We start from the raw sequence: 23,305 nt of genomic DNA, 5'->3' as shown, positions 1-23,305 counted from the left end.
GGATGGTGTCAATAGCTCCATCCATAAGGCAATGCACCCTCCCACCAGTTCAGTTCCTTTACTGCCATCAGAAAGAGCTAAATGGAACTGTCTTGTGTCCATGACCTGATTATCCTGTCGTCATTTTATTGTTAGTTAAGGTTAGATAGTTGGGGCCACTTGTCTTGGATTATCCCCCAGGCTATATCCGGTTTCAAACATTGTAAGGGGTTCAGAAACTGAGCATCCTGCTCAAACACACACGTTTGCCTGCAAGTGGCTCATGTAGTGTCTCAGCACACTGTTTGCCATGCAGTCACTCCTTGGATGTGGAAGGACAGACAAGATCGCACTTGGCTTCCGTCAGCATTCATCTAGACCATCCTAACACTCCTTTGGTAGTTTCAAGACCTGTTTCTGTGCTGAGGTCTTCTATAAAGAGAACTCAGATGCATTCTGTCACCTCATTTTGGCCTGAAATCAGTCTCCCTCAGACAAATATCTTTTGGAACTGAACTTCCCACAGTGCACCCACAGACTCCATGAAAACAGACTGCTCCACCTCCGTGGTTTACATTGGCATCAAAAACCCCCTCAGTGCAGACAGTTGATACCATGAGTGAGAGACAAACTTCCTGATCTCCTTGTGATCCTGTTCCAGGGAAGAGAAAGCTTTCTGATTTGCAGCGGGAGTCTAAGAAGAAAAAGAAGAGGAGGCATCATTCCCCTTCTCCTCCCAACAATGCATGCCATCGTTGGAGACAATTTACCAACCTCAATGCTCCCTTTACATGCACCTCTCCTCAACTTGAGGCTAGATACCTTACCAGTGCACCTTCATCCAACATCGTCCAGTTCCCCTCTCTTGACTGGGACACCTCCCTGAAAGCTTTTGGCTGTGCTTGTGCTTCTTGACTCTGTGCAGCAATATTCATCACTGGTATTGAGCCAAAACATCTCGAGCAGCACAGGATTCCCTGGAAACAGACCACTGACTTGCTCCAGAGAACCTAGTCAACTTACTCCACCAAAAGCTTCATCTGCCTGGAAAGACCTTATTCAGGGACCCCTTCTGCTGTTAAGGTGGCCCTGAATTCAGGAGTCAGTGAAGGCTTTGCTTGATGCCACCAAAACCAGCATGGCACCACCTTCGACACCGGCAATAATTTTGACATCAGTGCTTCTCCTGGCACCAGAGGTACCCCTTTGGAGATGTGAGCTTTCCTGATACCAGTCTCATCTCCAGCATCTTCAAAGGCACCCATGTTTCAGTCAGCACAGATGCAACTGCCACCAGCACCATTGCTTCTGCAAGAAGAGTGGTATGTGGGTGGTGACAGAGGAGACTTGTGTAGAGGAAATGGAGCAGTCACCCATTTTCGACTATGCCAACGGGTACATCCCCTCACAATCAAATTCATCTCCCCTTCTGATGAACAGAAACAGTGTCAGGAGCTGATGGAGAGAAGGGGTAATAATACCCTTTAGTCACATAAATGGGGTTTCAGCACCAGACACATCTGATCCCCTTTTTGACATCATGGAATGGCAGACAAAAGACAAAGTGGCATTCCCTGTTCTTCCAGGGCTATTCAGTCCAGTAAAGTACATTTGGCTTTCCCCTTTGTCCTCTCCACCATTATCAAAAAGAGCTAGTCATATGGATTCTGTGCCCTCAGAGGGACATGGATTTTTGTTACAATGTCCCTTAGCTAATTCTATGCTGCTCTCTGCAGCCCAGGAATTATCTAATAACAGGACATCCTTGTCTGCCTCTTTGGATAGAGATAGTCATAGACTGTATGCTGTTGGAAGAAAAGTCTATTCTTCTGCCTCTTTGAGTTTCTGAGTGGCAAATTACCAAGCTGTCATATCCAGATACAACTATTTATTATAGGACTCCATTAACCCGATACTGGACTCCTTGTTGGAAGAACAAAGGGAAATAGCAGAGTTTGGTCACTGAAGATAGAACATTATCCAGATGTGCTAAGGGCACTTTGGCACCTCAGACTTTACTGGTAGAGTGGTGGCAACTGGCGTAGCTCTGAGGAGCTATTCATAGCTGAGATCATCAGGCCTTGCTCCAGATTCCTAGAAACCGATAGAGGACCTCCCTTTTAAGGGTTCAGGTCTTTTTCATGATTAAATGGACGAGACTCTTGAAAGAATTAAACCCAAGAGATTTACAGTCCCAGTGTGTGTAGCAGCAGAACATTCAATCCCGGAGATACCACCAATCTCCTGCTTCTTCAGAGACTGCTCCTGCAAAAAGACCACAGTGTAGAGGCGCAATCCCTTGCTATATGTTGTCTCAGCCTGTGGCCATTTTTCTGATGGGATAGTCAAGAGCCACACACACCTGCCTCTGCAATTCAAACCTCATTTCTCATCCTTCTGAGATACGTGGTGCAAGATTACTGCAGATTGCTGCGTACTTGACACCATCAGACATGGTTACTCGACCCAGTTTCACATCAGGCCTCCTCCCTTTTGGAAATCTCTCTTATGAGAACTTGTATGGGGGGAAAATAACCTTCCTTCTACAAAAGGGGCTACAGAGGAGAGTCCTCTACAATGCCCAGGGGAGAAATTTTACTCCGGGTATTTTGTAGTGCTAAAAGAATGTACATCGTTTGAAACCCATCCTGGCCTTCAGAAACCTCAATAAATGTATAAAGACTTGAAAGTTCAGGATGCTAATACTAGAGGACATTATCCCATCCCTATCTAAGGATGATTTACCTAGACAACTGGCACCTAAGAGCCAGCTCTCAACAGGATCTCTTCTCTGCAGTGTGATCTTCTGCAGTCCCTGAGGTTGCTGATCACCTGAGAAGTCCTCTCTATAACCCACACAAAAGATCACCTTTATCTGAGCAGTCCTAGACTCCATCAAATCAGAGCTTTTCTCCCAGAAGAGAGATTCTTTAAACACGGTTCTTCCTAAGATCTCTAGAACTAGTGTCCTCTTCAGCCTTTGTTGCATCTTTTCCTTGTGTGTGAATGCGGCAACATTGGGTAGCATCTCATCTCACACACCCACTGTACACAGTCTGAAAAGGACATGCAGATGCTTCAGAAACTTCACTGGTAGGAGATTGCAGACAATGTACCCCAAAGTGTGGTGTTCAGTCCTACATTTCCTATTGTTACAGTTACCTCCAACACCTCCACTCTGGGTTGTGGTACTCATTGCCAGGACCTCTATGCGTGTGGCCACTGGAACAGCTGGAGTCCAAGTTCCACATCAGTGTTCTGGAACTCAGGGCTGTAAGATGGGATCTAGAGACCTTTTGCCCGTTCATTCCACATGGCATTGTACAGGTGCTCACAGACAACAGGCATAGGCCATGTCTTATTTCAGCAAATAGCAAGGTGCATACTCCCAGACCCTGTCCACGGAGGCAAGGAAACTGTTGCTCTGGTTTATTGATCCTCAAATTCACCCACTAGTTGACCACCTAGCAGGAGAAAAGAACATACAGGCAGATGCAGGAAGTCTTATGATCAGCACAAATGGTTTCTAAACTGTTCAGTGATAGCCTCACAGTTGCACAAACTGAGCTCAACCACAAATTGACCTATTCACATCCAGTCAGAATATGAGATGTCACCTGTACTGCAGCAGGGCTCACAGAAATAAGCAATCTTTATCAGATGCATTCCTGCTGGATTGGAGCAGTCATCTCTATGCCTTCCCTTATTTTCCCTTGCTCCCTAGAGTCCTAAGAAAGCGATCAGAGAAGACAGAACCAATATCACACTGATGGTGCCAATGAGGCCTTGGCAGTATTGGTATACAGACCTCCAGGTTCACAGAGAAGCACCAGCTTTTCTTCCTCTGTGTCCAGGCTGCTTCTCTCCGCGGCAAGAGAGGATTCTTCAGTCAATCCCAGAAACACTTTATCTGACTGCAGGGCTGATTGTCTGTTGACTGCTATGGACAGAGTCTGCTCGCAGAGGATCCAAACATACCTTTTCTTTCCAGAAAGAACTCTGCCTTGAAGAAGAACAAACTAAAATGGTCACATTTTCATGTTGGGCAAATAATAAAGTGTTAACCCAATCACTAGCAGAAGTCCCCCCTACAGGTTTAGAGTATCTCTTGCATTTAAACTCACAAGTCTTACTGACTGCTTCCCTGAAGGTTCTTATAGCAGTTATGTCTGTCTGTCACAGTTTTGTTAGACAAGCTTGTATTCTCACACCCTAGTTTCCAAGTTTCCTAGGGGAGCAACTAATGCATTTCCTACTATCAGAGCACCTTCCCCAGCCTGGGACATGAACCTTGTCTTAACAATGTTGATCAGTGCCCACCCCTTGTCTCCTGTCTCAAACTTCCTTAGAACAACTGTGTATCAAAGTGGAATTTGTAACTGCCATTGCTTGTGCTAGGAGAGTTAGTGAGCTCAGAGCCTTGATTCCTCTACACACTGTGCAGTGGTCCATAAAGACACAATTGTCATGAACTCTCATCCCAGCTTGGTGCCATAAGTGGTCTCAGATATTCTTCTATCACAGTGTATGTCCCTCACCTTTCCCCCCACGCCCGACACTGTGCTCACAAGAGAATCCTCCTTGTACTCCTTAAATGTAAAAATGAGTCCTGTGCCCCATGTAGGAAGAAGAAAGAGAAGTTAATTATTCATGCTACTCACCCGCCTTCCCCTCTGCCTTAAGAGTTCTTTCTGTTCCAGGACTCTGCAGGCTAAGGAGGAATTGAGGTGGTCGGGTGGAAGCAATCCCTTATGTAAATAGATCTAATAACATCCTAGCATGAGAGTACTCCTGCACCCTGCAGCAGACATGGCTTTTTTATGGAGTTCCATAGTTCGTTGCTAGACCCTGAAGAGAGAATGCACAGAGGTAACTCTCAAAGAACAGCAGTTACCAATAAGTAACCCTTTATTTTTCTTATTCATGCACTCCGATTATTGGAAGGGAACATAGAAATTGCCGACCAGACCAGACTAGTGGTTCACCTAGTACAGTACTTCGTCTCAAAATTCAGTCCTGCAGAGTTCTGAGTTCTCTAACCTGACCCAGAAAAGAACTTAAGCACGTGCTCAATTTTAAGCATGTGAGTGGTCTCATTGACTAATCACCTTGTAGGATCAAGACTTCTGATAGAGAGCAGTACTACAAGTTTCAGAAGAATGTACAAGAAACCCTACAGCCAACAGTTATTGAATAGCCATCCTATAGGGAAAATTTCTTCTTATCCCCACCGTCACTAAGTCCTGAAGCATGAGGGCTTATATCCCTTATGAAAGTATTGTTTTATCATATTGAAAGTAACTTTGGAAGTTTATATATAGAGATAGATAGAGCTAAACTTTTCTGAACCCTTTTAAATTCTTGGCCTTGGTGATATTTCATGGCAGTGAGTTCCATAGGTTAATCATGCATTGTATTTGATAAAAAGGGAACATTTAAACAATTTCTTAAAATGTGTTGCCTTTCAATTTCACTGACCATCCCCTGGATCTCCTATTATGAGAAAAGGTAAAATTGGGTGTTCCTATTTGCCCTTCATACCATTCATTATTTTACCTCTAGCATGCCTTCTGTCTAAGCAAAGCAATTTGAATCTTTCAATCTTTCTTAGCATGGGAAGACTTTCCATACATTTAATAATTTTGTATTGCTTTTGTCTAAGCAATTTCTATTTCTGCTATATCCTTTCTGAGATAAGTTGACCAAAACTGAACACACTTCTCCAGAAGACGATGTTCAATTGATTTATTTTATTTTTAGTATTTTTTTCATCCTGTTCTTTATGTATCCTAACATTTTGTTTCCTTTCTGGACTGGTGTGCTGCATATTGAGCAGAGATTTTCTTTGATCTGACCACAAACCCCAAGTCTTTTTCCTGAGTTGTTACAGTTAATTTAGTAGTTTTAGTTTTAGTAGTTCAAATGATTCCATCCAATGGACATTACCTTGTATTTGTCAATATTTATCTGCCATCCTGCTGGCCATTCACCTTGTTTATTTAGATCACTCTAAAGTTTTTCAGTCCTCTCCAGTCTCGACTAGCCTAAATAACTATCTAATCCGTAAACTTTTCCACCTCACTATTGATCCCCATTTCTAGATGATTAATAAATATATTAAGAATCACTGATCCTAGGGCCACACCATTGTTAAAGTTTTGCCGTGTTGAAAATTGACCACTTATTCTTACTCTGCTTTCTGTCTAATTTAACCTTTACCTCTCCCCCTGTGACTACTTAGTTTTCATAAGTCACTTGTGACTTGTCAAGGGCTTTTTGAAAGTTCAGATAAATTTTTGACGACTGGTTCCCCTTTGTCCAAAATTTTGTTAACATGCTCAAATAATTCTAATATATTAAAGAGGTCCGGTTTCTGTCCTAGTACAAATCTCTTGGAGAAAACTAATTAATTCTTGTTTCCCCAGAAATTTTGTGTTAGAATCAATTATTTTCTCTGCTAACAATCTTGACTTGTTAGAAGTAATATATTAAATCATATTGCATGTTCATAAGAAACAAATAGCAGGGCAACAAAACATTAGTCTGAATTGTATTCCACAATCTAAAACCAGCTGCAAATAATTTTCATCCATGGACTAAAAATAATATGGGCTTATGTAAAATAAATACAATAAACAAAAAAAAGTAACATGCCAGATTTCATATAAATAATATGCTTATGGCAAACTCAGAAATGGGCTTGCAAAGCATTCTGCAAAAAACACTCTGCATGCACAGATTCGGGCCAGCTGTTCAGTTTGTTCCCAGAACTTTGGCAGCAAAAGTATTGTTGTGAAATAGCTGTAATCTAGAAAAGTTGGTTTTTATTCTAACTTGTACTGGGGCACTCCAGGTATACCGCTTTGCCTCAGAATTTCCTTACTTGGTGGTATCACAGCAATTGTCCATTCAAACTGGAATAGAATTTACCAGCTGCATGGTTGTGATTATGCAGCAAGCGATTCTTGAACAAATATTCACGAGTAAATCTTAAATTTCACATTTAATTTTCTGTACTTTTTTCCTTGCAATATACTCCCACATCCTCTAAAACGTTACCTAGTCATGGTCTTAGCTTAGTATTCTGTCTTCCTTCTCTGCCCTATTTTTGTTTTTTGCAGTGTGTGTATTTGATCATCCACAACAAAGGCACAGAAACAGAGAGAGATGTAGTGTTAAGTTTGAAATATAACATGGCTTCCAAAAGCTATACACAATAGATCTATCAAATGCTACTGTGTCTTCTAGGCACTTGTATCTGGTGTCTCTGTTGTGTCTCTTTAACACTGCACTTCTTGCTTTCTGTGAGTTTGAACATGTAAGTGGTATGTGAATTCTCTAGATAATGTTCTTTCATATAATCTTGTATGTTGGTAAAATTCACAATCTAGGGGACCGATCCTGCTCCTATTGAAATGTTATTTGATTATTGACTTCACAGGAAACAGGATGAGGCCTCAAGGATTTTTATTTTATGCACATATGTCTCTGTGGATTTATAACATTCTCTTTGTTCCTGTTAAAATTCTTTTTATTATCAGTGACAAAAGATTAAGGCATATGTTTTTAATTGTTTCCTGAGCAGACTGAGTTTAGAAAGGTGATGTTATGCATACATCCTCATTAGATCTTCTCTCTCTGAAAGGGGTGAGACAGAAAAGATCATAGGTTTGAACTCCTCTGCATTTTTCTAATAAATGCAGCTGTCAAATTGAGAGAAAAATGACGTATTAGGAAATATTTCGCTTTCATTTAGTCCCTTCTGCACCACCGGTTTCTAAGGTTTCATTTATTAATAGAAGTGTCACCCCCTGGAATAGCAGCATATTTGCCATTTTTCAATTTATACAGATTCACGAATATGTATTTTGACAGGCAGAAATCCAGACACCTGTGTTGGCGAGATGTGCCACTTAAGGTCTGTTGGAATGTAATTTCACAAAGGGGGAAGTAAAACTGAGGTAGTTTTTCATTCTGCTAGTGAGCTTAAGGGGACAGATATTATTCTCTTAATGTCTGCTCTGCTGAAATGGAGAACTTGGACAATAAACAAATCACCCCCCATTGACCCTTACAGAACACAGAGAGAAGAACCTCTACCCTTCTATATTAAAATGTTATGCATGCACACAAAGTTTATCCCCACTTTGAAAGAAAATAGTGCATTACCTTGTGAAGCTTGACTTTCTAATATTGAATGTGAAATTATATTATACAGTATATTTGACTAAAACTGCTGCATCTCAAATAGATGCCATGTCAATAAAAATATCAGAACTAACTTTATTCACGATATTAAAATTCCTTTATAATTCCCCCACGCTGGATTCAGTTAGCTGAATGGTTCTGATTTTTCTTTTTGCCTGGTAATCTGTCTCAAAGGTGTTATAAAATAACCTGTTTCGTATGCCTGATAGCCTTTGGTTAGTCAGTTATCTACATAATTACTTCTGTAGTTTCCCAGACTAAAGCTCAACATAAAATGCTATAGTGCAATATATTACATGACAATCTTTCCATAGTGAATTAGACATTTAATTTGACATGTTATATTGGGAGGACTTGTTTTCTGTGGAAATTTGGAAGTTGATCAGAGTTTATCACTGTCTTTTGTGTGCTCTGTCATTCTGGATAGAGAGAGAGGATATTCATCAGCAACTGGGCTGGAGGACAGGGGGGAAGGGGTGGAGGTGTGTGTGGCAGGGAAGCTACTAGTGCACAAGAAAGTGAAAATTAAGAGGGGTTGAGGGGAGGAGTTTTCTTTTCTGGTAAAATAGAAAACTTTTGCAGAAGGAAGATGGGGACTCACTGTGTATTTCAGAATTGTCAAGAACATCACCAAGGGGCTCTCAAGGAAAACATTGAATAATATTCAGTGACATTTTTGTCTACACAGCATGTTTTTTCTATATTTCTGTCCCTCTTTTTATATTATTAAAGGCATCTTGGGGAAAAAATATAGGATTTTTGTTTCTTATGGCCCTGATCCTGCAAACTCTTAGATCTTGAACCTGGGAATCAACACATTTGCTTAATTGGATTTTAATGTGCTACTTGTAGCAGTGAAGGTAAGCATGTGTTTTTAGGATCACAGCCAAAGACTCAACCCTATTCCTGTGGCTTATGCCCCACTGAAATCATGAAGAAAGGATGATGATTTCAAGTGGGGAACAGATTCAGGTATAGATGAGGTGGTAAGAAATAAATGTCATATTTTGACTCAAACATGTTTTGTAATGAGATGGAAGAATTAATATAGAAAATGAGACATGTAGAGGAATTTAAGAACATAAGAACGACCATACTGGGTCAAACCATTGGTTCATCTAGCCCAGTATCCTGTCTTCCAACAGTTGCCATACCAGATGCTTCAGAGAGAATTTAGGGTGATCATTCCCTGTTGTCTAGTCCCAGCTTCTGGCAGTCAGAAATTTAGGGACACCCAGAGTATGGGGTTGCGTCCCTGACCATCTTGGCTAATAGCCATTGATGGCCCCATCCTTCATGAACTTATCTAATTCTTTTTTGCACCCAGTTATATTTTTGGGCTTTACAACATCTCCTGGTAACGAGTTGCACAGATTGAGTGTGTGTTGTGTGAAAAAGCACTTTCTTATGTTTGTTTTAACTTGCTCCTAAATTCTCTTTATATTTTTAAAAGCTCTCTCTATGGTGTTAGTAGCTCTTTACATTTAAATGTAATTAAACTTCACCGTATTACAGTTCATACATTTATATATATCTCAATCAGTGTATATTTCATCATTTGAAATAGAATTTCTCTAAGATATTCGGCATTCATATTAATAGGCATATTGTTTTCAGGAAGAATTTCAAAGGAAATATTATGCTTTGACTGATTAACTGTAGAATGTCCCAATCTTTTTTTATTTTCCTCTCTAAAATAACTGTTCTCTGGCAGTTGATTTGGTCTGAAGTATATTTACTCAGTAACAAGTGTCATACCTTAATAAAAGCAGGACACAGTGTAATTCATGCCACTTTGATGGAAGTGTCTCAAAAGTAAGAGATTGTTCTTGCTTCCTTCCATGAGTTGAGAGTAACATTTCCTATGTTGCATTGTAAACATGCTGTTCCCAGGACAATGTTTTTGCCTTTAAATAGCTTTGCTACAGGGTAGTAGCTCTAAAAAAATGCAGGGTTTAAGATACATTTGTTCCTTTCAGACAGAGACATTTCACCCATCATAAGAAACTTTTAAATGATCTGTTTGGGTTGATTCAGGAGAGAAACAATTGTATCTTTTAACATAGAGAATATATATTTAGCAAGATGTATACTCTTAAAATCATAAAAACAAATAACCATGTGATGTGCATGGAAGTCAAGGGAAGTATAATGGAAGTCAGTTTATTTAGAAAATAAAAACAATGAAATCAGAAAAATGAAGCCGTAGCATGCTGCAGGCAATCAGGTAACTGAGTGTGTAATTAATTTGTATCTGCATTACCTCATTCAGCCTTTGGCTCTTCTTAACCATGCAGTGAGTCACAGCATTACACACCAACATCAGATGTGATGAAATGAGATGCAACTAATCTTTTGAATGTAACCAAGCTGTAATACAGACTTAGCTTCCTTCTGGATTTAGTGTCCTATTTTTCAGTGTCTTCAAGAAGCTTGCTAATTGTGAAAGTGTAATGCATATTATTGTGTGATGTGTGCACCGAGTGGTGGTAATAAAAATAAATATATAATTTGGTGTGAATAACGTTGTAACTCCTAGTGTCTTGCTTCACTTTACAGTGTCCCCTTTTAACATTGCAGACTCTGGAGGGAACTAATCTCTCCTCCTTCAGGGTCTCTGAATGTTGCCAGGGAAGGCTAAATGAAAATGTGTGGTAATGTGGGAAATATGGAGGACCAGACCACTGGGAACAGTACAGCAGTTAAAATTGGATTTATAAACCTATGCATCAGTTTTAAATGTCAATATATTTGATGATGTCTTCACTTTGAAAAAAAATTGTATTCTTAATTGATGTTAAACTTCTAGTGAAGACAAGGCAGTTTGTAGTTTTCGACTTGCTAACTCTTATGAAAACTACAAATTGCCTTCTCTTCAGGAGGATTTTAACCTGAGTTAAGACCATTCCTTTTTTTTGTAGGGAAGACAAGGCCATGATGGCCATATCTGATCTAAGCAGCACACTGACAATGGCTGTTTGGGTTTTTTTTTTTTTTTTTTTTTACTATCAATGTAAAGCTTATGAATTATGAATATATTTTTTTCTCTTCAGTCCTGGTCGTTCCCCGATTTCCTTTGACAGTGAAATAGTAATGATGAATCATGTGTACAAAGAAAGGTTTCCGAAGGTAAGGATCAATGTATTGAACAATTTATTCAGTGAAAGTATTAAGCAACACCATTTAGAATTAATTCATAAGCACTTACTTAAGAAAGATCCAATTGCTTATATATAGTTTCTAAGCAGTGTAGTTTGTTCAGACTTTGCAGACATGCTCATCCTCAGTTTTTCCCTTTAATCTCACAATTGAGAAAACAGAATTAATATTGAGGACGGCTGATGGAAAACTTTAAAAAGATTCCTGGTGAGTGATTGCTATGTATGTTTCCTATTTCCTGAATTCCTCTTCCCTTTCCCTATTTATAATTACAAGGAATGTGCATGAAGATAGGAACTTTTTTGCTAAGAGCTCTTTCGCCCACTGCTTAATCCTGATTTAAAGTAATCACCTTTGTTTTGTTACATCGCAGTTGATTATGGTCAGGGTCCCTGTGTACTCTGCAGCAATCTTGACCTAAATTATTCTTCAGGACCCTTGCATTCTGTGACACTCCATTGCTGGGAGCTGGAAACTCTGCAGCAGTTTCAAATACATTTTAAAAATTAATTATATGTGAAAATAAATAATACAATCCTTAGTACTCCCTTTATAATTTAATTCGGTTTATTTTACACTGATAAAAACTTTCTCATTTTTAATATGTTACAGAATTTTATATTGAAAATGCAGAATTGTATTTTGGAAACTTCACAGGATAAACTGGAGGTTTGGGCTGTTGTGTAGGTGACAGTTGGGCCTTTTGGCATGTGGAAAGCAGTGGAAGGTAGTTTAGATTTTGAGATAATCACATTACTTGAATATTAAAATGATCAGCAGTGAAATAGATTAACAATGGTTAAACTGAAATTTGCATAATCTGATTTCAAAGTTAACACCTCATTGAGATGAATGGAGCCATTGTTATAAGCTGTGTGGAGTCTAGGAAACTTGGGACTTCAAGTCTCTGCTATTGCAGCTGCCCCAATGATAGATGATGCAGCAGAGACAGGACTTACATGCACATAATGGTAAAAGTAAAAACTGTATCTTGCCTATCCTACAGCTATCATTGGTGGATATTTTTTTTTATTGTAAACACTGTCACATTATGAGTGTCTCTGACATTTGGTGCTTTAATTGCCATTTTAATTTTTAGTCAATGATATGAAAAGTTTCTAAAACTGTGTGTAATAAATTTAATATTAGGATTCCCATTCTGTAAGCACGGCACAGGGATACAGAATCAGAGTTGAGGTTTTATGGATCCTTAACACTGAATGTTCTGACTTTCAAAAACTTGGATTTTTTACTACATGATTCTAATTATGTTTAAGTTAATTTACATGTCATTACAACCAGAACATTTAGTTTGTAGTATTTTTTTCTGTGAATTCTAATATCACTGAGCTTCCTTGAACAGTCATACTTTTTGGCAATGAAAAAGTACATCAGTTTGCATCCTGTCTCTTCACATTTACATGTCAGGATAGCAAAATTCAAATAAGTTTGTCTTCTTTTTATTCTTTGCTTTTAGGCCACGGCACAGATGGAGGAACGGCTGGCTGAGTTTATTGCTTCTAATGCTCCAGAGAACGAGCTGCAATTAGCAGATGGGGTCCTAAGCTTCATTTATCATCAGGTTATTGAGCTGTCCAGAGACTGCCTGGATAAATCACGCGAAGGACTTATTACTTCCCGGTACTTTTATGAGCTGCAGGAGAACTTGGAGAAACTCCTACAGGATGTAAGTGGGCTCAGAAAATATATAATATGTTGCTTTGATTAAACCTTTAACCATAAATAAAACCTTGAATTTTGGGAGAGCAAGTATGTTTCAATCGGTAGGACACCAGGTGCAGAGTTAGGAGACAAGTGTTAACATCAGAGTCTGCCACTGACGTACCATGTATATTTGGGCAAGTCATTTGATCCCTGTACTCCAATTTTATAAAAATCAAGAAATGTGCATGAATGAGTTGGCGGAGACTTCCCCCTTTAGTGAAAATTGGGCTCAACCAGGTAAAAGAAATTGCTTTACTTTCATGTACTTTAAGAATCCGAATGACTTATTAATGAGGATAATGCCTTGAAGGAATAAAAACATCATAGTTTATAGTGTTGCTATAAATATTTTTTCATAAAGGATTATCTAAAGTTGAACTTTATTCATTTGTTTTTTTAGTTCTGCAATGTATTTTGTAGCATTCAAAGTATTAACAAAAACACAGGATGACGCAAACTTTAATAAATGTTTATTGCACTTCAACTATTCAAACAAAATCACTGTTTCTATAAAATAAGAGAAATATTTGATAAAACTATCCCTAGAAGTTAATGTTTGTATGTCAGTGCAAATGCCTGTTTTACCTCTGTGTAAGCTGGACTGGAATTTTGCTGATGCATTTTGATGGAGAGAACAAATTATAAGGGTCAAAAGAATATGGCACAGCTGTCGTGATGGGTTTGTCGATAGGTCTATTAGTTACCACAGTATAGGTTTTGGCTTGGGAACAATTTACTAACTCTTGCTTCTTGGTTAGGGAGCAGTTGAGCTGGAATATTATGGAGGTAGTGATGCCTATAGTCTCCATATCTTGGAAGATCACAGGTATTGCTAAGTGATATATGGAAGGGAGAGATGAGCTAAGTTAGTTGAAATAAAATTAGTTTATTCTCTATGCTGGGGTTTGTATATGTTCTGTGGAGCTGTATAGATATTTCCCTTAGCATTTTGCAGATCCCATGGTGTGAATTTTAGCAATTTGTATACTGTTGCCGTTCTTTCCAGGTAATAGAACTGTACATGAGAAAATGGTGATCAAGATTAAAAAGGTTTCAGAGTGGTAGCCGTATTAGTTTGTATCAGCGGAAAAAAAAACAACAACAAAAAAAGGAGTACTTGTGGCACCTTAGAGACTAACAAATTTATTTGGGCATAAGTTTTTGTGGGCTAAAACCCACTTCATCGGATGCACCCATAAATTTGTTAATCTCTAAAGTGCCACAAGTACTCCTCGTTTTTTCTTTTTTTCCCCAAGATTAAAAAGCTGTGCAAAATACTAGGAACCGTTACTCATATTAGCAACTTCCTTTTGAAGACACAGTTCCTCTTGATATGTGTTGTAATTACTTGGGAGAGAAAACTTAAGTTTGTCTAAATAAAGATCTTCCATTACAAAGAGGAGAGTTCTGACAACACAAGAGTCTAAGGGGATGCCTGGTGATGGTATCTGTGATGTTTTTTAAAATGTCACTTATATATGTTAGAACTAATTACTATGAACATAATATTTCAGTGGTTTGTTGATTTTTATAGTGATCTTAAATATCCTGTTGTTTATCTTGTATTTTGCTTACACAGTTTGATCTAACTCATACTTTTTTCAGTTAATGTTTCTTCTCTTAAGTGTATGAATTAATTACTAGGAAGTGCATTGGTGGTAAAGCCCTCAAAGATAACCATGTGACATTTGCAAGTAACAACAGTTAACCTTTTTTTTTTTCCTGAGGACTTAGCAGAGCAGAGGAGTGTTTTAATTATTTATTGGTAAGTGAATTTGTAGCATTCGTGAAAGTGATAGTGAAAACTAGTTATTAAATACTGTGCAGGAATGCCATTGCCAGTGAGTTCTCCTTCCTAGAGCTATGTGGCTGGATTGTCATGAAAAGAGTTCCCAGACACCATCTGAGATGCTTATGTGTTTGGAAGTTTAGTTCAGCACAAAAGTAGGATGTGTCTTTATGTTCCAGGGCAAGTATCACAAATTTCAATAGCAAATACAGGCTTTACTACAATCACAGCTAGTCTTGGTGTCGTATTGTTTGCAAGCTATTGGCTCCATCACACAGAGTCCTGGATATGATCAGATGAGCACACTTTCACATGAGCTCTTTAGCCCTTCATGTGCATCTGAATGAGTCTAGAATTGGTGGACTTACAGAAACTTTTGTTGCTATATCCCTCTGTCAGGCTGCCCCTCAGGCGGTGTCAGAATGACAAGACCTGATAACCCACAGTGGAAAAAGCTGACCAGAGATTCCAGTCTGTAGGAATGGAGGGGTTGTATCTCACCAAAGAAATTGTCCAGGAGTGATGGTCTTTAAAAGGAAATGTGAAAATTAGACTAGACTAGAAATGTGAGCAGCTCAAGCTTCCAGTGCAAGCTAAGCAACACCTCAGTGTGGGTCCAGTTAGACAATGCAACCATAGCTCTTTAGAGCAGCTGACAAGGAGGCACAAGAAGCAAAGATGTCACTGAAGAGTTTCACCTACTGATGTCTTCTGTAGAAAAAAATCTATCAACCACTCGCATAGCTCAAGACCTAAGCGATGAGGCAAATGAATTAACAGGCAAAAGATATACACAAGAAAATGGGAACTCAGTTTCAGTTTCAGCTGTCTCTGGTGGGTAAATCCACAGCTAAGCTGTAAGTAAATCCACAGCTAAGTGCAGACACCACACTCAGTAGAGCAGAACTTTATCATGTCATATATATTTCCACACCTGTCCTCTTATAAGCAGGGTGTTCCAGAAGGTAGGTAAGATCCCAGGGGAAGCAAGCCTAAGGGGGAAAACAGTTTAAGAGAGTTAGCAGTTTTTCAGAGACACATTATTAAGGACACAAGAGCAAACATTCCCAATGCGTAGAAAAGATAGGAAGTATTGCAAAAGACCACTGTGGCTTAACCAAGAGATCTTCAGTGATCTGAAACTCAAAAAGAGTCCTACAAAAAAGTGGAAACTAGGTCAAATTACAAAGGCTGAATATAGATAAATAAACACAAGTATGTAGAGACAAAATTAGAAAGGCCAAGGCACAAAACGAGATTAAATAGCTATAGACATAAAGGGTAACAAGAAAACATTCCACAAATACATTAGAAGCAAGAGGAAGACCAAGAACAAGTTAGGCCCATTATTCAGTGAGTGGGGTGGAAAATAATAACAGAAAATGTGGAAATGGCAGAAGTGCTAAATGACTTTTTTGTTTCAGTTTTTACCAAAAAGGTTAGTAGCAACTGAACATCTAACATAGTGAATGCCAGTGAAAATGAGGTAGGATCAGAGGCTAAAATACAGAAAGAACAACTTAAAAATTACTTAGACAAGTTAGATGTCTTCAAGTCACCTAATGAAATACATCCTAAACTACTCAAGGAGCAGACTCAGGAGATATCTGTGTCATTAGTGATTATGTTCGAAAAGTCATGGAAGGCAGGAAGGATTCCAGAGGACTGGAAAAGGGCAAATATAGTGCCCATCTATAAAAAGGGAAATAAGGACAACCCAGAGAATTACAGATGAGTCTATGTAACTTCGGTACCTGGAAAGATAATGGAGCACATCATTAAGCAATCAATTTGGAGACACCTAGAAGATAATGAGATAAGTAACAGTCAATAGGGATTTGTCAAGAACCCTGGAAGTACTCGAATGCATTACCTAGGGAGGTGGTGGAACCTCCTTCCTTTGAGGTTTTTAAGGTCAGGCTTGACAAAGCTCTGGCTGGGATGATTTCGTTGGGGATTGGTTCTGCTTTGAGCAGCGGGTTGGATGAGATGACCTCCTGAGGTCCCTTCCAACCCTGATAGTCTATGATTCTATGTAAAACCAACCTAATCGCTTTCTTTGACAGAATAACAAGCCTTGTGGATGGGGGGAAGCGGTAGATGTGGTATATCTTAACTTTAGTAAGGCTTTTGATACTGTCTCGCATGACCTCCTCATAAACAAACTAAAGAAATATAGCCTAGAACAGTGGTTCTCAACCTATTTACCATTGTGGGCCGCATCCAATACTACTTGTTCGGCCTTGAGGATGTCACATGGGCCACAGCTGTGTGCTGATTGGTCCGCAAGCGGCCCATAGGCCACAGTTTGAAAACCACTGGCCTAGATGAAGCTACTATAAGGTGGGTGCATAATTGGTTGGAAAATCATTCACAGAGTCTAGTTATCAGTGGTTCACAGTCAAGCTGGAAGGGTGTATCGAGTTGGGAACAGTTCTGGGTCCAATTCTGTTCAATATCTTCATCAATGATTTAGATAATGATATAGAGAGTACACTTATTAAGTTTACGAATGATACCAAATGGGGAGGAGTTGCAAGTGCTTTGGAGGACAGGATTAAAATTCAAAATGATCTGGACAAACTGGAGAAATGGTGCGAAGTAAATAGGATGAAATTGAATAAGGACAAATGCAAAGTACTCCACTTTGGAAGGAACAATCAGTTGCACACATACAAAATGGGAAATAGCTACCTAGGAAGGAGTACTGCGGAAAGGGATCTGGGGATCATAGTGAACCACAAGCTAAATATGAGTCAAAAGTATAGCACTGTTGCAAGAAAAGCAAACATAATTCTGGGATGTATAATGGGAGTTTTGTAAGCAAGACACAAGAAGTAATTCTTCTGCTCTACTCTGTGCTGATTAGGCCTCAACTGGAGTATTGTGTCTAGTTCTGGATGCCACATTTCAGGAAAGATGGGGACAAATTGGAGAAAGTCCAGAAAAGAGCTACAAAATGATTAAAGGTCTAGAAAGCCTGACCTATGAGGGAAGACTGAAAAAATTGGGTTAGTTTAGTCTGGAGAAGAGAAGACTGAGAAGGGACATAAGTTTTCAAGTACATAAAAGGTTGTTACAAGGAAGAGGGAGGAAAAAAATGTTCTTCTTAACCTCTGAGGATAGGACAAGAAGTAATGGACTTAAATTGCAGGAAGGGAAGTTTAGGTTGGACATTAGGAAAAACTTCCTAACTGTCAGGGTGGTTAAGCACTGGAATAAATTGCCTAGGGAGATTGTGGAATCTCCATCATTGAGCAGGTTAGACTGGACTAGATGACCTTTCAAGATCCCTTCCAGTCCTACGATTCTATGATTACCAGGTCCTCAAGGAATTGTATCATGATGACTGCAGAGTGGCTGAGGTTCTGTTGGTATCCCAGAGCTGGTGAACTTGTCAATGGATGCATTATTTCACTTCCTAATAGCAGTGATTTCTGAATCAGGGACTTGTTATTCCTAAAGATGCATCTTGGTTCAGGTTTATGCTTTAGCTCTTGAAAGGGATAACCTCAAGAGAGAGGTCCTTGGCGACAAGTCATCATAACCAGGATGGATTCTTTCAACAGTCAACCTCCATGAAGAAGTACTACTACTACCGCCACTGCCAGCACTTCCTCCTCCTCCTCTTAATTTTACTGTGGTAGCACTAAGAGAGCCAATCATAGACCAGGACCCTATGTGAGCATATAGAAACCTTTGCTGTCTGATACATTAAACCAAATATCAATCCTACACTTTTCTTGGCAAGAGAGACCCTGTAGTACTCAAACAGTGGACTGGACTTGGGAATTAATGCCATAGCTTATCAATCCTTTAGCAATGGTAGTATTCTGCAGCGATATCGACAACATGCCACTCAGAGTTCAGTCAAAAAGAAAAGGAGTACCTGTGGCACCTTAGAGACTAACAAATTTATTTGAGCAGAAGCTTTCGTGAGCTACAGCTCACTTCATCCGATGCATCTATAGCTCACGAAAGCTTATGCTCAAATAAATTTTAGTCTCTAAGGTGCCACAAGTACTCCTTTTCTTTTTACGAATACAGACTAACACGGCTGCTACTCTGAAAAGAGTTCAGTCAGATATAAATAGATGTCACAAGGAAGTTAATAGATTCCAAGGCCAGAAGGGATCATTGTGATCATGTACTCTGATCTGTCATATAACACAGGACACAGACCTTCCCCAAAATAATTCCTAGAGCAGATCTTTTAGAAAAACATCCAGTCTTGATTTTAAAATTGCCAGTTGATAATTGAAACCAAATATCAAACCTCTTGTATGCTCTCACTAGGCCTAGTTTTTAAGCCATTTAAAATGGTATCTCTTCATTGACCATCAAAGTACTATTTCTGGTGGCCTGCTGCTGGGCTAGGATATCTGGAATGCAGCATAATCTCCCAAGGAAAGTGGAGAAGCTCCATTAGTTGGGTCTTTTAAGTCTAGATCCAACAAATACACTTGAAAATGTTCAGTGGAGACCAACCCAGCATTATCAGGGAGAGGAATTGAATGATGTAATGGGTTCTTTCCATCTCTGCCTTCTCTGATTGAATGAGACTATTTTTTATATTTAGAGGGTTTTTTTAATGGTCAATTTAAAATCCCTATTGTGAGTGTCTTTTCTCTTATGGAAATAAGACCTATCCTTTGCTATAACATCTGAGAGGACATTCCTAGGGTTCCCTTCTAGCAACAGCACTGGGGAGTAAATGGAAGGCAGCAGCTCCTGCAGTCAGCTGGGCATGAGGGTCATGATCCAGCATCCCCCACCTGCATAATTCTGACGTAGTTTGGTAAAAAGAAGAGTAGAGAGAAAGAATGGGCAAACTCTCCTCCCCTCCAGCAAACAAACAAACAAAAAAACCCACCCTCATCTTGGAGAAAGGAAGCAGACACCCCATGCCCCTGTCTCCACAAAGTGATAGATTGGCAGACATAGATCATGTTTGGGGCAAGCACACACCCCCACAATACCTCAGATTTCAAGGAGCAGCAAGAAGAATTATAACTGGCTTTGCTGTCTCTAGACGCTGCCCACCTGGGCTTCGAATTCTCCCACATACAGCTTTTCTCCTCCCTAGTGGAGCATCCCTTTGTTGTACTGTCAAAATTTGGGGCTGGGTGAAATGAAATGAGACTGGCCTTTTCCTCTCCCCACCTTCATGGTCACCCTCAGATCTGGGGAGTCAACCCTGCCCTGGGAGGAGAGAGTGGCGGTCAGTAATTGACGGTCAGGAGCTGCCCTTCCCCCTCTCCTTTAGCTTCTTCCGCAGGGTCGGGGTGGAATGGGCAAGTCGATTCTTCTTAATTTTAATTGATTTTATTAAATTGGCTCTAGCCCACCCATTGCCTAAAGGAGAAATGAGGAGAATAACAGGGCGAGATAAGATTGGTTCCCTCGGTGCTAGCACAATAAAAAAATAATAAATAAGAATAATAATACTGCCTGGAGGTTGACTGTTTGCAAGAATGCATGCTGGTTCTGATGACGTGTCACCAAGGACCTCTTTCTTGAGGTTATCCCTTTCAAGACCTCAGGCATAAACCTGAATCAAGAGGCATCTTTAGGAGGGAAAGAACTGAAAGGGAATAGAGGGAGAGGACAAAGAGGTTAGAGAGAAGCTGAGGGAACACCAGACACTTTTCTTTCCATCTCTCTTCCTCTTGCTTTACTTTCTCCTCTCACTCCTGTGTCGTCTTTTTCATTGCTTTTTGAATGAGTATGAATCCCTTTCTTCCCTACCTTTTCTTTTACATTCTCCCTTAGATGCATCCCAAACTGTGAAAGGACACATTCAGGATATTTCAGATTAAATGCAAAGACATGTCAATGAGATTTCTTTCAGAGACAGAATTGAGTTACTAACATGTGAGAATACTTTAAGACATAGGTTACGATGAAAGATGGTGAGCTCTTGGGAGCAGGGTACTCACCTTTGGTTAGTTTGTAAGATGCTATGCACATTTATAGCACTATATAAAAAAATAGATACAATGAAGACTATTATAAATTGCACTCATTGCTGCAGCATGGAACAGTCTATGCAATATAGTCCATTGTTTGTTTATAGGTTTCAGAGTAGCAGCCGTGTTAGTCTGTATTCGCAAAAAGAAAAGGAGTACTGGTGGCACCTTAGAGACTAACAAATTTATTAGAGCATAAGCTTTCGTGAGCTACAAATGCATCCGATGAAGTGAGCTGTAGCTCACGAAAGCTTATGCTCTAATAAATTTGTTAGTCTCTAAGGTGCCACCAGTATTCCTTTTCTTTTTGTTTATCTATAGTATTTGCATAAACTATAGCAGCATCAGGGAACCTTCCAAATGCCTGTCACAGAACAAGGAAATTAGTCTGCAAAAGGTCAGTGAATGACAGGAATGGAAGTGTGGATGGTATGTAGTTTAAAATATTCTTCCTTTCGAAGAACAAATTTTGCTAAAGGATAAAGTACATTTAAAACAAAACCCTGCATAATCAGATTTTTTTCAAAGCTGAAATTCAAAGTCACAGGGAAAAGAAATATTAAACTTTAATGAAAATTTTGCATATTAAGGATGGTTCAAATTGTATAAAAACTTCATCATAAAACAAAGAGTAAGTACAATATAAAGAGTCAAATATTTAGACATAGCTGACGTGGATATAGCAAGACAGAAAACTTAGAGGCACTTAAATCCCAGTTCTTGTTATAAAATACCAAAATGTTACCATGGCAAATAAGATTAATTCCCTTGTATGAAAGTATAAAGTGTCATATTTTAGCCAAGAAGTATTTGGTTTATTAAATAATTGGCTTTATCAGGTGGACTTCCTGAAGTAGGCATGAATTCAAAAGAATTTTTTAGGCATAACTTTCATGAGAAGCTTAAAGTTTGAAGTTAGAATATTAGAAAATAAAGGAAAAGCCTTCTTATATGGATCCGTAGTATTGATTTCATGAAACAAAATAGAAACAGAGTTCAGAACAAAAGATTAGTCAGTTACTGTGCTGACACAATGATTGACCAGGCAAAATGAGTTGAATCGGCAATATTGTATATTTACACAATTAGTCAGATTTTCTGATGGTAAGAAAGATGAGGGATATACAGGTGTATCTGTAAATGAAACAAAGAAAAAGGGGCCTTATTAGGATTATATTATGCTGATTTTATGTTGCCCACTTGAAAATTGCAATTGCTTTCTTAATAAATGCATAAGTGAAATGTATTGGTTCTTGGCACTGTAGCTCTGTTCTTTTGGTTTGTATCAGTATATTAGCTCAATTACAGTGTTGTGACTTGCATATTCCAGTCATTGGTCCTGCTGAACCCCAGGGGAGGACGGTGATTTTAATTTCATGCCTCAGTGGCTACAGTTAGTGACGGATGGGTCTTTCAGATAAGGGAATCACTTCGTAAATTACCCATGGCTACCCCCTATACATATGTCACTGGAAATGGCTTGGTGTGTACAGGAATGGCATCAGCCTCCACCCCTAACCCCTACACTCCCCTCCCCTCCCCTCAGGAAAAACAATACAAAATCCCTGAAATGACACCAGCAACCTTCAGACAAGCATGTCGTCATTGAGAACTGCTAATTAGATGGCATGCATCATACCAAGGCGCATGGTAGAAGCAGGCAGTTGTTTGGTATATAAGCCTGTGATTTTGAGATACTGTAACTGGAGCAGATTATAAACAAGACATCTGTAGAGATGTCTGGACTATCCTGTGAGAGAAGGAAACAAGAAGAAGCAATTTTACTGAGGATCTTGGAACAACAGCGCTGTGCAGAGATTATGGCTGAGTGGCTGTTACAAGTTGTGTTTGATTTTTGTAATCCTGTAGTTCTCAATCTTTTTTTAGCCTTTCTTTATCATTTGACAGACATGAGTTAGTGTTTCATTTTCAGAACAGAACACCTGATTAAATCAGTTATATATTTAAGAATATTTTATCTGTGTTGTCTTAGTGAATTAGAAAGAATGAAAACAATACAACTTGATTTATAATAATAAATTGCCTTTGACAATATAAATATAGATGCAAAAGGAAATAGGTTTTTCTACATAATTTACATTATCTGGAAGTAAATTGACATTCCATTTGCATGGTTCTTGTATCAGAAATAATACACTGTGGTTAATGTTTTAGTTGTTTAAATATAGATAACCTTTGATGATCTATAAAAATCCTTTTGAATATGAAGACACTGAAATTTTATCCAAAATTCATGCCTTGTCTCATTACTTTAACTGGATGTCGTATTGTGGGGCACAGAAGAGAGAATACTAAGCATCCCCAGTTAGATAATTGTCTGTTTACTATTTAGTAATTAGCTTTGAAATACATTCCATTAAAAATCTGTCAAGTAGTTATGGGTTTCAAAATGTTATTCTCTGTGACTTTCATTTGTAATATACCCACAAAGCATCTCCTGTGTTCTTTGGTTGAC

At 39.0% G+C, this 23,305-nt stretch overlaps 1 protein-coding gene across 5 annotated transcripts in view; it reads left to right on the top strand.

The window, feature by feature from the left end:
* The window catches only part of MAST2 (microtubule associated serine/threonine kinase 2), a 401,769-nt gene that overhangs the window by 326,663 nt on the left and 51,801 nt on the right, over positions 1 to 23,305 (top strand). For all 5 annotated transcript variants that reach the window (XM_043491345.1, XM_038412329.2, XM_043491346.1 and 2 more), the window contains 2 exons: positions 11,241 to 11,316; positions 12,824 to 13,033. In XM_043491345.1, coding sequence (XP_043347280.1) covers positions 11,241 to 11,316; positions 12,824 to 13,033 — 286 coding nt within the window. The remainder of the gene's footprint in view (positions 1 to 11,240; positions 11,317 to 12,823; positions 13,034 to 23,305) is intronic.

This window comes from Dermochelys coriacea, chromosome 8 (assembly GCF_009764565.3).
Source record: "Dermochelys coriacea isolate rDerCor1 chromosome 8, rDerCor1.pri.v4, whole genome shotgun sequence".
In the NCBI taxonomy this organism is placed as follows: Eukaryota; Metazoa; Chordata; order Testudines; family Dermochelyidae; genus Dermochelys; species Dermochelys coriacea.
The sequence above is the reverse complement of the archived record's forward strand: the minus strand, read 5'-3'. Positions and strand labels throughout refer to the sequence as shown.